This window comes from Calonectris borealis, chromosome 4, assembly GCF_964195595.1.
Source record: "Calonectris borealis chromosome 4, bCalBor7.hap1.2, whole genome shotgun sequence".
Lineage (NCBI taxonomy): Eukaryota > Metazoa > Chordata > Aves > Procellariiformes > Procellariidae > Calonectris > Calonectris borealis.
This window is the reverse complement of record NC_134315.1, coordinates 44358951-44374929: the sequence shown is the minus strand read 5'-3', so window position 1 is coordinate 44374929 and position 15979 is coordinate 44358951. Positions and strand designations below refer to the sequence as shown.

The following is a 15979-nucleotide window of genomic DNA, read 5'->3' as shown; positions in this document are numbered from 1 at the left end:
AGCCACATAAACTGTTCCACTGGTGCCTCAAAACATTACACCAACCAAAAGAACAATGGTTCTCAATTGTGAAAGAGTTTAAATATTTATGCAAAGAAAGTAAAAATGAAACAGTAAATCAATTTTGGCTTTCTGTCTGTATGCTCAGGAGAGGTGAGCAAGTTTTTTTAGTGAAAATTTGTACTTTTATATGTAAGAACTGATTATATTTTAATTGTTGTAAGAAAGAAGAAATTGCGTAACCAAGTAAGGACATGCTGATACCAAGTGAAATTCTTTTCTTGCATAGTAAGTTATTGGCATATTTGCTTCAAGTTAGCTTAAGTAGAAATTAATTTTCATGACAGAGGTCAGCTTCAAAAAAAAAAAAGTTTAAATTTCTGCCTAAGATCTGACACACATTTAAAAAAAAGTAACAAAAAACAATTCAGAAAGTGACATCATATCACCAGGATATTAACTCTGTAGTTAGCACATTTTATTTCTGTAAATTTCAGTGTAGTAACTGTAGAAACATTAACAATAGCTGCCAAAGACAGACTTTTTAATCCCTGGCTTCTAAAAGACATTTTTATTTTAAAGAAAATATCAAAATTCTACCAGCTATTAAAACAGTCACTTCAGAAAAGTGAGACTGCAGCTATTTAACAAGGAACATAGACAGCACAGTTGAAGTTGTGAAGTAAACAGGAAATTAAACTACTAAAGATGCAATTACTGTTATTGAGAATTGGTTGCAAATAGGATATCACATGTTCTTTAAATACCATTGGGTTTACATCCTACTTGAAGACAACTCAGTGAAACTCACTGATCCAACACTCCTTCAGAACACTACTGAACCATCATCAGTCCATCTCTGAGTTTCCTAAGGATCTCAAGCAGCTTCACTATCCAATAAGCTCTGACATAATTACAGGACAAAGTAACTCATCAGTAGATTATACAATTAGCACCACATGTTTTACCTTTCAAAAATAAGCAGGAGGGGCAAATAAACTAGTTTAAAATAATTACCTGATAAATTGAGTATTTTTCTAGCAGTTATCTCCCATTGATGAGCAATGAAACACTTTTAAATATAACTGCATATTGATGGTATAAAAATAGTAGCAGTAAAAAACAACACCATCACATCAGTACTTGAGACACAAACATAGCAGCATCCCATTAGCTTATTCATACATTGCATGAACAGAACGATAATGCTGATCCAGATACTCAGCATACAATCTTCATCTCTTTGGTTATTTAGTCTCAATAGAACTACTGTGACACACTTCTAAAGCCTTTAATGTACCATAAGACTGGCAAGGCCCCTTCATTTACATAATTAAGGCAATTAGAGCCATTATAATCGAATGCAACACCATTTTAATGGTCTGGACTATATTTAAGATTCCAGCTTTATAATCCATAGAAACTGGCTGGCAGAGAGCAAAAGAAGATAAGGAATATAGCCTAAAAAAAGCATGCTCCCATGACTACCTAAAATAGTTTAATAGAGTTTGTTGTGCTACACAGATCAAACTTTCCTAACAATTTGGATGTTTCGGTGACTCTAGGACTGAAATTGTTCGTGACTTGTTTAATGACCTGGGTTAAAATTAATGATTATCAAACAAAATTAAACAGTATTAATTATCTTCTTTCATCATAATGGCTTGTCTAACTCTCTTAAAATTGCAGCACCACACACAAAACCACAGGATGATACACTGAAGGTAAGATTTTCACCTCCTTTAAAGATGTATTTATCATAAGATTTTAGTGGTTTTTTTTCCCCTACTAGAAAACAAGGGGAAAGGAAATAAAGAAATTACCCAGGCTAATCAAAACTTCCATAATAAATCAATGTAAAGCAATCTCCTATAGAGAAGTGTTTTCCTTTGTGAAAAGTATATGAATACTTTGTAGTAGTAAGAAAACAACTCTGAATGACTAATTCCTCATCTTGTATATATTGAGCCTTTATCTGAAAAGAACCAGTGTCTAAATGGCCCCGAGTGTCTGAACAGTCCCATAGAAATCAAGGATTAAAAAAAAGGCAATGCATCCTAAGTCTTAAGCGTATTGTCTATTCCATGTGTTTAAGTTCACGCTCACATACTGATTTGTAGTGAACCAACTAGTTTTGCTTGAGACAAAGTTGGGGGCGTTCACTCCAAAATTGCTCCCTATGCACAGGATGGACAAGGCCACTGAGGAATCCCAGCTGTGCTCATGTCCTCAAACATGCACGCCCGTTTGCAAAGCCTCAACTGGCACAGGACATACATGCCCTTGGTGTCCTGTGATAAAAATACTCACACAGTGAGCAGAGATGCAGCACTCCCATTATTTTAGACACTTAGAAATTGAAAACTGTATTATTCACATACTTTTAACATGGGTCAGATCTGCCAGTTAAATGCCCATTTGCTGCTAACAGAAGAAACGTGAGAAGAACTTCTCAAAGTGCAGCCCACCACAGCAGGCTAGAACTGCTTTCCACAGCATTGACCCCCAAGGAATTTTCCATTCCAAGGAATGTAAATCTGGGGACATGATATACCTGGATTTAAAAAGCTGCATAGATTTGAGTATCCAAGGCTGCCAAAAGCAGCCATAAAAAGTGGAAGGACTTGGAAATAACAAAATAGCCCAAAACAAAAGCAAAGAGGAAGAGGTTCTGGAGAAGACTGCTGTTGCAAAGAGGCTTGGAACTGTGAGCAAAGAGCTGTTTCCAGGGTTAGGTATGTAATATTTCAGCTTTCCCTTTAGTGTTAGCTCTTTGTAATATTGACAACAAGTACTTAGCTAACAAACTTTTCTAAGGATTTCACTTAATCCTGGCAACAATAAAATGTTCTTTTTCACAGCATTCTTGAATATGTTGTGCAGTGCTATGGATGTTATTTTTCATAAACACAGCATAAACAGTTTCTTTCATTCTAGCCTTTTTTTATATAAACTATACTATTATGGAATGGCTAGTCTCCCCTTAATCCTTCACTTCTAACAGTCAAGTTTCAATGGAATTTTAATTTGCTCTGCAATTATGACTTCATTTCGGAGACTTAAAAAAATATAAATCACTGTACAAACACATGCTATTGTCTTTTTTTTTTTTTTCCCACTATTAGCTCCACCCTGATTCTAATTCATAGTACACTTTTTACTAGAATGTCTCTGCCTCATTGCTATACTTGCATTTGTGGTATCACTTCTTTTCTGCAAGACACATATTTCTATCCCTTGTTCCCAAATATTTTAACACCCGAAAGAACAGAAATCAAAAGCAAAAATTTCTTTTTAGCCAAAAGATCATCTATTAATTACTAAACAATTCTAGTTATATTTTTTGAACTATAAAGATGTTTAAAACAAAATGAACACACTCTGTTCCATGCAAGAGAAGCTTGAAATTACAGAAGAAACTCATGCATTTGAAGCAAAAATGACTAATGCAGTCAACTCTGCAGCCTAACAATAGGTTACACAGCTACACCTCCATTTCCCCAGCCCTTCAAACACAGCCACAAGCCCTTCGTATTTCTCACACATTCTACCCTTTAGTCTCAGCCATCTGACTAAACTGTGGGACCTTCAAAGCTTCCATCTGCCAAGTTCAGGTGTGCTTTTCCACATCACACATGGACAAGACCTGGCAAGCAGCCTATACTGCTCATTTCCAATCTTTCCCTGGGTTCCAGGGGAAGGAAGCCTGGGTACATGGTGTGCTCTGGGTAAGCCCCAGGCTAGATGACAAGGGGACCAGGGGATTGTGGGCATGCAGGTCAGATACACCTTCTCATTCCAAACACATTCTCTGTCATTTTATACCACATTAGATTGCTACTAATCACACTACATTAGATTACCACTAATTATGATGGAGAAGTCTCTTTTTAGAAAGTCTTAACGTGGAGTTTGATTAATGAAAGACGATACTGCTGACAATTTTACTTGGCCTAGTGTCACTCAAGCAAAGAAAAAAAATTCTGTTTACGAATCTAAAGAAGATTCATGCAGAAAATTTATCTTAACATTGAAGGAATAAACAATAACGTTTGCTCCATTAAGTTTCTGTTATTACACAAATACAGTAATAGATATTAAATAAGTGTCTTTTACAAATACAATAATACAGTTTTATCATGCTAGCAAATTTCCTTTCTATTATATCACAGATATGGAAATAATTTACAGATACAAATGATTTCTTGCTAAGATTATTACTCTGCTATCTCAGGAAAAAACTAACATTTATAAAATACAAAGGTACTAAAGCAATAAAATCTGATTAAACAATAGCACTTCCTATGAAAGAACAAGTAAAAAATGGTCTATAATTCACCCTATATACAATAGAGACAAAAAAAGACATTCTTAATGAATTAGCCTGACCAAACTTCAAAGCATAAAAATCTACAATGCATCAATTTTTACTTTAACTTCAAACAGCTTCTATTTATATATAATGTATACTTACAGCTCAACATTACTCTAAATGTATATAATGAATTAAACAAAGTGAAAAACAGTTAGCTTGCATGCCTGGACAAATATAGGTCTAAGATGAACAGCTGTGAGATTTAAAAGTGAATACTATGTATTATAGTATAAAAAGCAATAAAAGCAAAATGGACATTTACTGCTAAGTCAATACCCTCTAAAGAACTAAAATGGATATACAATAATACATTTTAGTTTTGCAGTGTCTTTAAAATCACAAAAGTTTTCAGAAACATTAGTAGAGTTCAAAAACATGAGTAGGATAAGAAAGCTTACCTACAGATAATGTCTTTTCCTCTAACAATGAAATTGAGTCACAGTGTTAGAGCTTATTTACATTTAAATCAATGGTAAGATTCATATTGATGCCAGTAGTAAAGGCAAGAACAGAAATACCAGCCCAGATCTGATTTTTGTGGTCAGCCCACAGTGACATCAATCTCAATCAGTACACACCAAAACGGATGAGACAAATTCCTCGTTTTGAGTGCTTCCACTGATAGTTGTGAACTTGTATTTCAGAGTTCATCTAAAGACTATTTTGAGAAAAATCAGCAAATTTTTTTAATGAAAATTAAGCAACTAAAAAAGCATAGAGATTTTCATTTAACTTTGCCTTCTATAGAATTGCAGTAGCAATTACATAACAAAATATTTATTGAATCATAAACATATGGCTAAGAAAAACAGTAGACTAGAAAGCTGACTATTACCTAATGCAGATTTAACTCACAGGTATAAAATGTTGCTACTGTCTATACTCCCAAACTACTGAGACTGCCTCGTTCCATTTACTGTGCATATTCTTCAGAGAAAGTTAACAACTGAAAGTATTTTCTCCATGATGAAAACCAGCATCCTTCTCTTTGTACTTCTTTTTACAGGCAAGTCACTTAGTTTCTGTAACAAGCATGGCAGCATAAAATTAGATGCTATAATTAGATCTTCTGGGAAATATTTTAAAACATACTAACATATTTGTAAATAAACCCAGAAGAGCAGTATAACATAAGAGTCATTTTCTTTGGTGGGTTATTTTTGTCTTATTTGAGGTTTGAAAGTTAAATTTTATCCTTGACCACACAGCATGAACTTTTTCATCTTACAGATGGGAATTTTGCTCATTGTCTCATATAAATGGCTTCTCCTGGCTACCCTATAATTGATTACTGATAATATCAGGCCTAATTGGTCTAATATATGTTGGTTTGGATACAGATTTTATTCTATTGACGTCCTGGAGTTAATCTTGCAGAAGAGAAAAAGGGAATTACAAAATAGTAGTATCTGCCCTCGAAAGGTAATAATACAAAGTAGAGATTAAGGAGTTAATACAAATGTTATTTCTGGCCCTAAATCTCTTTATTTGTGATGTCTGGAAACCATTCATTGTTCTCTTTGAACGCAAACAAAACAAAAGCTCTTTTTTGGCATCTATACCTGTACTATATGAAAAGTGGCTGATGTCATGTACTGAGAAGACGCTGCTATGTAAATAAAATAAGAGGATTTGGGAGAGTGCTGTTTTGCTATTTGTTTAAAAAGAGTCTCTATATTTGTTTTTCAAGCACTGATGCACACAGAACGAAACAGAATCCACAGTGTCTTTAATCCTACTGTTACTTATCCTTATCTCTTCATAGCAATTAACAATTCGGCAGTATTCAGTATAAAATAGGATGCAGCTGAGAGAGCAGCTATGTTCTGTGATTAAAGTCTTTCAGATATGCTAACTGAAAATACTTTCAGCATGCAATGTTGCCTTTTCAATTCCTTCTGGCAAAAGCTTAGACTCAAAGAGTATGACATATATAGCAGCTTCCTATGTTACCTATACAGTCCTCCTCAGATGATCAGATGAGAAACTCTTTTTCATAAATATATGTCTACCTTTGTTATTTAAGCAAAAATACTACAGGATTTATTAGAAATTAACTCAAAAATTGTTAAAAGCAAATTTTTCTATTTCAGTAGCTAATGAAAATGGATATTTAATATTTTACCCATAATGTTTGTTATAGCTTTTTCCATCTAACTGCAGGACCTTCAACTGATTCTGAGCTTTTGGGTATGACTGCATGTCCCAGCTGCATCTTGACTCTATGTCAGGGCAGAATCCCAACCTTGTTTCCATGAAGAAGATATCCAAAGACATAATCCAAGAGGATGCTGTAGCACATATCAGCCAAATCTTTGAATAAGACTGTTTGGGGGAGCAGGATCCTCGGCATGTCACGGCACACATTTATCACATGTTAGCATAGCTCAACAGGGACATAAAACATAGGCACTCTGTCAAGCTTTTTGGATTTAAGGATAATTAAACTTTCCCAGTGTATGTACTCTATAGAGTACATATTGGCAAATTCAAGCCAACTGACAATTGCTTTTCTTAGATACCTTTGGAAGGTCTTTGACCACAGTTAGAGTTGTCAGCCATACACTCATCTGCTGCCCTGGCATTCAAAACATGTTTAGTGAGGACCTTCCTGTAAATGCAGAAATGCTATGTATGTTTTCCTGGAGCATATTCCTTTAGACTGACATAGCGAGAGGGATTTTGTCATCTGCATTGCCAGATGTCTCACATTAGGGTGCTGTGACAACGAAAAGAGACATACCCCAGGTATTTGGTCCAGGCAAGGAAAAAAAAACAACTAAAACAGTCCAGCAACACCATCTTGCATCTTGAAGGTTTTAATTGTTATTAATATTTTATAAAATTTTTTCTTATTATTTAGTCGACAAGCCTCTAAATAACCTCTATAACAAGTAAAGGAGAAACAGAAGGAAATGTCTGCAATGATGCAATGAGTGCAGTATCATTTAAGGCAGAGTGAATAATCTCTTTCTATCTCCGTTTCTGAAAGGATGTGAAACAATTTTATTTCAGGAACAGACATATTCCTTCCTCTGCATCATTCTGCAGCTTTTGAGAGATGTTAAATGCTACAGCTGACCACAGAGAAGGCTGTTGTCTGGGACCTCCCTTTCTATTTTCTGGAAGGTGGGGTATAAAATTTCTCAGTCCACCAACTTCTACTTTCCTAAGAAATACTCACCAATCTAATATCATTAATTTTCCATATCTCAACTTATAATATAAGTACAATACTAGTAAAAAATAATCCAAGGAAATATTAAGACTGGAAACAAGGTAAATTTCATACAGAAAGAGATTACAGATGTATCCAAATCCTGGCTCATGACAGTCCTATCTCGACTCCTCAACCAGTATCCAATAAAAGCCAGAATTGCTCTTTCAGTCAGTTAGAAAAAGTAAGGTATTATACTGTAGTAAATATCTATTGTAAAAGTTACACAAACCTTTTTACTTTGGCGATAGTTCAACTTTGTTCAGTGAACAATTTAAAGAAAATAATTGTGTTCTTACAACAAAAGTTCTTATAACAAAGTTATAACAAATTTTGTATTCTGTTACAACAATGGCTGAAATTTCAGTAATGATACTCAGCTCACTGTAATATTTCTCATGTCTCCTGGCCTTTGGCTTTGTAAAGAAATGATTTTAAAGTTGCAGTAAAATGTAGAAGCTGGTAAAGCCCTGTATTTTGCTTGCCCTGACAATCTGTCAGGACAGGATTAGTGTTAATTCCCATACTCATATAGGATCTCTTTTCCTTCTATTTTACATAACTAAGCACAAGTAATCTTGATCCCTTGGCAGGATAAATTTTCAAGAAGAGTTCATTCTTAGGAGTTCACTCCTAATTAAAACCAATTCCATTTTGTTGAAGCCAATAGAATTTATCTATAGATTGTTTTCAATGCTTAAGTACAGGAGTACCAGAAATAGAATGTGCTTGAAAGAACACACACAATGATAAAAATAACTGCATCAGGTGAAACAGCTTCCAGTATAGAAAATGCTAATTTTATTTTGGTAAAAACTGAGGGCAATGATACCATATTCAAAAACTAACACTGGAGAATGGTAGGCCTACTGCTCACAGAGAGTTGTTTCATGGCTGATTATCTTAATTTCACTTCATGCCCACTGTTAAGCAAATATCCCCACATTGTTGCTAGTGAAAACTGCAACCACATAATATACGTCTTATCAAAGGGGCTATATTAACCATGTAAGGCTGGGTCTTCCAGTGTTTTTCATTCGGGCTGGCAATGCAAGAAGATGACAGATTTATCTATTTATTTACAGTTACGACATGAAATTGTAAATTAATGCTTTAAAAAACCCTCAAGAGTATCGTTTTGCAGAGGGATCATAGCATAGAGAATATTTAATTACACATATTCAATTAATGTTTAATTACACAATCAATGATATTGCTGAAGACCAAAAAAGTGACCTAAAGGAGTGTTTCAGAGCAGTTTTTAAATTTACTTATATGCCTGCACACAGCTCAATGTTTGCAGTGGTCACCTCCATTCACTGTTAAAAGAACATTCATTCATTTTTTAAACTAGGAAAAAAAATAGTTTTGGCAGTAGCTACAGCTTATCATGGAAATTACAAGACTCTCTTGCACAATAAATTTGAAATAATTAAAACATAATGAAATACCAGCGTTACATAATCCAGGAATGTAATGCTGGTTTGTTTTATCTTTATAAGGTTGCTATAGGAAAAAAAAAAAATCTTCAAAAACTAATTTGGGTGTATTTCCAACAAGGATACAGGGTATTTGTGCATAAAGTTCTTAGCTTACTCATCAAAAGTGTGACTATACAGGAAGAAGAAAAAATACATCTAACAGAGATCAGTCTAAAGCAATACAAAAATACAGACCTCCAGCCATGCTGTTTTTAGCGAACTGAGGTCCATGGTGGCCTAAAACCTCACGCTATGACAGCTCTCTATTCAGGAGCACCAAAGATGGTATCCCGTTTTGTTTAACAAAAACCTTCCAAAGTCACCTGGGAGTCACTGAAATACAAATATGCTTAGCCACAGATTTTTTTCTCCAGTTGCACCAATGGCTAAGAAGCAGTACAAAGCAACTGCATTTTCCAGCAGCCTAATGCATCGTCCAAAAGGAAGCTGATTTATTCCTATCAAACACTTTTCAAACAAAGAACTCACTTTTATATGACAGTCTTCACTAATAGTTCAATAGTTTAAGTGCAACTGCTTGCTCCTATGAGCAGTAACAAGGACTTTTAAGTTTCCTTTTTTGCTATCACGCTTCATTTTCTTGAATATTCAATTGAAAACACTGAGGAGCAAGGAATGAATTTTTCTTTGTCTTAAGTACAGCCATAAGCATCTCAAGGAGTATTAAAGAGTAAAAAAAGACCAACTATAACTCATATTACAATAGCTGTATTTGAAAAATACAGTGGTATTTTACTGTAGGCACAATTTCAAAACACACCGCAAAGAAAACAACCTTGAATAAAATAAAGCTGGTTTCATTCAAGAATAATCAGTGTTTGTGATCACTGTACTCTTCTGCGAGCAACATCTTACTTCCTTCTGGAAATGAGCTGTTAAAAATATCATACAAATTACCATCACTCACCTCTCCTATCATTTCTGCCTGCATCTGTGGATTTGTCAGAAGGGCAAGGGCAACGTCCTTCGCATTTCACTGAGATTTGTTTTCCTGAGACACAGGCTTGATAGTCTAATTTGCACTGTAAGGAGAAAGAATGACTATCATTAATATAAACACCTTTTACAATAAAAATTATAGCTCTTTAAGTATTTTGAAGCAATCTTTGATGAAGTGCTTAAATCTTTGCAGACACAGGTGCTAGGAAAAATTTTCTGCAGTATATGCTACCTTTGTACTAAGAATTAGATTAGGTACAAGTACAAAGTTTTTGTTCTCCAACCTGGCTACAGTTTCAGGCTCGATTCAAGCATGAATGCACTTGTGGTGTTAGACTGATCTGAATATGCATACTAAACAGAATTAGACTGCGTTGGTTTAATTTGTATAAGAGCAAATAAACAAGGCAACAATATTCATTATTGATAGGAAGCGATTAACAGTGAAGTATTATAGAATTTATCACTTAATTTCTACCTTTAAGATGACAGTTTCCTCATAAAAAGCAGTAACAAATAAAATTGAAAGCTGTGCCAGATGCAATTCTGCACAGTGACAGTCTTTTCCAATAGAGAAACAGATTAATTTGTGTGGTTCTGATCTGTATACTGTATATCAGAAACCATACAAAAATTAATTAAATCTAACCAGGAAATGGAACTGTTGTTTCAAGCACATAAAAATAACATAGTTAAAGATCACATACATAGAAAATAACATTATTGTAAACATTGTCATTCTTACTTAAAAGCTGAACTTTTATTCCAAAAGAAAAGTTCTTGACATACAGATCTTCCTGCAGGACATTTTGCCAATGTAATATCAGGAAAAAAGGCGGGGGGGGGGGGGGGGGGGGGGAAGTTAAGCATCTACAAAGAGCTTTTTCAGAAAAGGAAAGGAAAGGAGGAAGATGGTTATAGTGAATACTTCATCCTTGAACAAAGGATGGAAGATGTCTCATTAGTCAGGTAAGGGATATAGAACTTAAAAGCATAGGAGTCAGAAAACCAGTTCAAATAACAAATAAAAATATGAAGTGTTTTCTATGCATCACAACACTTCAGAAGAACAACCTCACCAGAATTTGTGCCTTATATTCCCTGACTCATCTTCTGTTTGGGTATCTAACTTCCGTTTAATGCAATTGCATTATACAATTATCAGGATTTCCAGCAAACCCTAAAGTTGAAGTTTCTCTCTCTCTCCTAAAACTGAGTAAGGTGTGGGAGCACTGTAGCTATGTAAGAATAAACGAGCCTCCTGAAAGACTGCACTTGAGGCTTCCACTAGTATGCAGATATAAGCACTGTGAATTTACAGAACTTTATCAACCTTTCATGCAGTCAGACTTCTAACCCTGTCACATTGTCATGCAATTCTCCACCTAGCACAAGCTGAACTGAATCACCGTATCGAAATAATACCTTTTTGCACCACTCCCAATACCAATATGAAGTCACATTAGAAAAGAGAGAAAAGAATACCGCAAATTTTGTGCATTTACATAAAATCATCATTATAGCTCAGTTCTGAATGTGCTACCTTTTGCCAAAAATGCATGATTAAAGGACAATGAGGCTAAAAGAATCTTTTAATTCTAATGAAAAAGAACAGACCTGCTCCATTGAAAGCCATACAAATAGCACTAGTGCCTCATAAAGGACCAGAAAATTGAAGCAAAGCAAAGAGCTCTGCCTATGTTGACTTACCTTTTGTATCCCTGCACAATTATCCTGGCTGTACAGGAGAATGCTTGCATTAGCCATGATGCCCGCCAGACCTCTTTCCAGACAGTGCATGACCTAATTCACATTTTAATACTCGAAGCAGTCTTCAGAGTTAGTAGAATAGATCATAGCCCGAATTTAATACATTTCTTTTGAAAAGAGATATCTTCCCTTTTTTAAGATCTGAGAATTTTTATTGTCCAATCTTAGTAGCTTAAGGAGTCAAACCTACAAATACCTGTGCTTCAGGCTTTGATTACTCCTGCTGGTGACTGAACTTAATGAGACCACCATTTAAAACTGGACATATAAACCCATTTCAGGTTTGTTTTACTGAGAATCAGAATATGAAGAGTGCAAAGCAAAGGAATACTTTTTTTTTTCCCTAAAGATTTCTTTAATACTTTTCTTGAGAGATTATTTTTTACAGTCTCCAGTGCTTCTATTTTATTTCACTCAAATGTTGCTGAAGAAACTAGTAAATACTTCAAAGATGCTCCAGCTAACATAATAGGTATGAGTTGTGAGTTTAGTCCTTTTGATTCATTTTTAACTTGTCTACTCAGTTCTATTTGCAAATAACATTGCCCTTTAAATGTTAAGAAAAACTTACATGCCCGACACCTGCCATAGGCACTGATACCTGAGTTAGCGAGTGCAAGGTCAGCACATAACACTTCCAAATCAGTATTCCCATTCACAGGTATGCTAGAATTTTACACTCACTGAACTCGTTTTATGGACAGGCAGGCAGCAGAGATAGATTCCTTGTCTCCAGAAACAAAGCAAAATCATGTTGCTTGCATAAGTCAGAAATTAATGAATAGGCTGTTCTGACAATTTCATATCAGCAGCTAATGACACCAGGAACTCTGGTTTAGACCTCTTGTCCTTCTTCCCCAGATTAACAATGCACTGGGATATTGCAAAGGAAGCTCAGCTAAACAAAGGCCGGTCAAACTTCCCTCAACGTTAGTCTCAAACTGGTAGAAGAGCAAGCAACATACCTGAAAAACTCCATAAAAAAAGAAATCTGTGGCACACAGAATATGAGGGGACAATGAGAAGTAGTGGTACAAAGGAGAGGTAGTGTTAGGAACAGTGATGAAATTGTTTTGTGGGGAAAATATCTGAATAGTTTAAACAGCAGAAAAATACGTGAACTATTATGTTATGTATAGCAATAAAATAGTTCCAATTTATTTGGCTTTATTAGTGACTTTTCTATATGGGGAAAATATGTCATGAAATTTTCAAGAAACTCATCTGTTGGATTTCACAATATTCCTTATTTATAGTGGTTTTATAAACTGTTAACTGCTTATGCTACTTTCATCACAATCCCTTATACACATGAAAAAATACCATTTTACTTCTGAATATATCTAGCTTTTTATCTTCTGACCTTTATTCCCCTTTCCTGTTAGCATATCAGTTTCCTACACAGGAGTTTCACTATGTCTCATTTGTATGTTTGATTCTAAGGATGCTTCAACTGTTTGAATTTTCACACATTTTGTTTCAAGACAAAAGAATAGGTATTTCTGACTTCAGAGAAATATGCTGCACAGTGCTTTAAAAAAACCCCAACATTTCAATACAAAGAATATGTACTATGTCAGGGTCTCCTGGCAATATATTTCAGGATGAAAAATTCCTCATTTCTGTACTGTCAAGTTTCCCATAGAAAAATGCAATTGGTTTACTCATATTCTGCCTGTTTGAAAACCTGTTCAGTCTTAAATGGACCCAACATTCTTCAACATTTGCCCAAAGTAGTTGTTTAGTGAACTAGAGACAAGCAATTAAAATCTGTGGGAATAACATCACAGAATATGTCATCTTTAGATATGACTCATGCAGCTTTACTGTTATTACAGTAAAGATGAGAACAGTTATATTTCTGGAACAACTACTACAGTGTATGTTATTTTGATATACATGGGCTCTGCTCTTAGAACTACTGTTATAGAGTTGGAAAGATTAAATGACAGCAATATATTTCATTAAGCTCTGCCACTTCCATTCCGAAGTAGCTACCTGTCAAAGGCTGCCAAATGGATCTCTGCATATTGTACTTATACAAAGCTTAGTTTTGCCCCCAAATGGAAAAAACCCACCCACTTTTCCATGGTAAAATAATGAGAAAAATGAAAATACAAGGAAAAAAAAACTATTATTTGTGTGTGCATTTGATTGGCATGAATACAAGGACAGGATATACTTTATTACATTAAGTTCCAAACAATCCCAACTTCCCTTGTATTTGTAAACCAAGTTCCAGGTAAATACCATACATTTCCATATATACATGTCTATCTTTAGAAAATCCCCAAAGCATCCTCCTGTGACCAACTGACCTAATTTTTCAAGTGTGAATGACAATATGAATGTCATAAATATATATGGGGAGGACATTCATAAAACCTGTGATTTGGGAAAACCTTTTGATGACTTCAAATATACAGGAAACCTTTACAGAAAGGAGTAATATGTTAGCACGAGTGTCATGCATACAGAGGTCAAATCTCTATGTTGAGCGAAAAAGAAGATACAGAGAATATTTATACAGTCTAGAAGTTCTCAAATTAGTTAAATTTGATATTTACATCCTTGAACACTTGAAGAACTGGCTGAGCAAACTTACAGCCATTGAGAAATTGTGAAGGACATAAGATGTACTATTAGACTGGAAATGAATGAAAGATGAAGAAAATAAATAAGGAAGGAAAAGATGATCTCAGAAATTATAGAAAAAACCAGCTTTTAAGTTTGATTTCTGGGCACCTAGAAGAAGACAGGAGATGGACCATGCTGTAGGGTTTTACCAGGCAAATCGTAACAGATCTCATTTCATTCTATGGAAGAACTAGAAAACAGACATATATGAGATTGCAAGTACCTTGATTTTACCAAGGCTTGTCACGCTCTTTTACATTGCAGCCTTGTAAGTCATACTGGCTATTTGTGTGCTCATATTGTAAAACGAGTACAAAACTAGTTGAAAGTGATCCTCAGAGAGTGGCAATCAATGGCTCACCGTTAAAATGGAAGGCTACACTGAGTGGACTTTTGTAAGGGTAAGTCACAACCCTGGAACTATTCTGTCTTTCCATTAATGGCTTGGAAGATGAAATAAAAGATATCCTATTAAACATGGAAGGGGCTGGAATAACTTTAGAAGACAGGAATATAATAAAAATACTCATATTATTGAAATAGGCTAAAAATATAATGTAATTCAATATAGAAAACTGCTATGTTCTACTCTTAGGTAGACATAATAATCACATTGAAAATACAAGCTATGGAACAACTGGCTAGACATCCATCCAAAGGAAAAATAAAAATCTAGTGATCATCATCAACAATTGAATAGTGTCTGAAAACATTATCATACCAGGATACATAAACAGGACTGCAACCTACAAAACATGTAAAATAATTCCACACAGCTCTGGTAGCGCTTAAAATAGAGCACCCTGTCCAGCTTTGTGACAAGGTTTCAAACAAGACAGGAATTAATTGGAAAAAGTCCAAAAAAAGAGTAACAGGAATGACCAGAGGCCTAGAAAATAGTCACTAAGAAAGAACCTCAAGGAGTGGGGATGTTCAGTCTTGAGAAAAGAAGATTCACATAACAGCTGTCAAGTAGGTAAAAGACATCTGAAAGAAAGGAATGCCATGACGAATGTTACAAGAAATAATTGGCTTAAATTGCTGCAGAAAAGTGTCAGATTAGATACTAGGAAGACTTTCTAATAATAAGGGTAGTGAAGTATTAAAATAAATTGTTGGAGAAGTTTATTGAATCTTAATCATTGTCTTTACAACCAGGATTAGATAAGTCTGTCGGGAATGACACCTGTGTAGTTTATCTTGCTTTGAGAAATTGGGTGGACCAGATGGTATCAAGCTTATTCAATGAGGAAGTACAGGATAGACCTGCTTTGGGAATGAACCAGTGTCAAGAGACTATTGCTTGCATAAATCTTGTTCATTTGCTGGAGAGATTGAAACATGAGTAATGAATGAACTAGGGAGACTGCATGAAAGAAAAGGAAAATAATGCTTATGCTGGTCCACGGATCTCAGATAACTTACTTCAGCAAAATTCTGTTTGGTACTGAGTGTATTTTTGCTCTCCTGAGCTCTTGAAAACCTGAGATCTGATTTGGGAACATGCTAAATATTTTTAGAAAAACTAAAGCAAAAATG

General features: G+C 34.9%; 1 protein-coding gene across 1 annotated transcript in view; it reads right to left on the bottom strand.

Annotated features, from left to right (window-relative positions):
- SPOCK3 (SPARC (osteonectin), cwcv and kazal like domains proteoglycan 3) overlaps window positions 1-15979 on the bottom strand; it is a 232363-nt gene that overhangs the window by 48069 nt on the left and 168315 nt on the right. The window contains exon 6 of the mRNA XM_075149396.1: window positions 10002-10116. Within this exon, the coding sequence (XP_075005497.1) occupies window positions 10002-10116 (115 nt within the window). The remainder of the gene's footprint in view (window positions 1-10001; window positions 10117-15979) is intronic.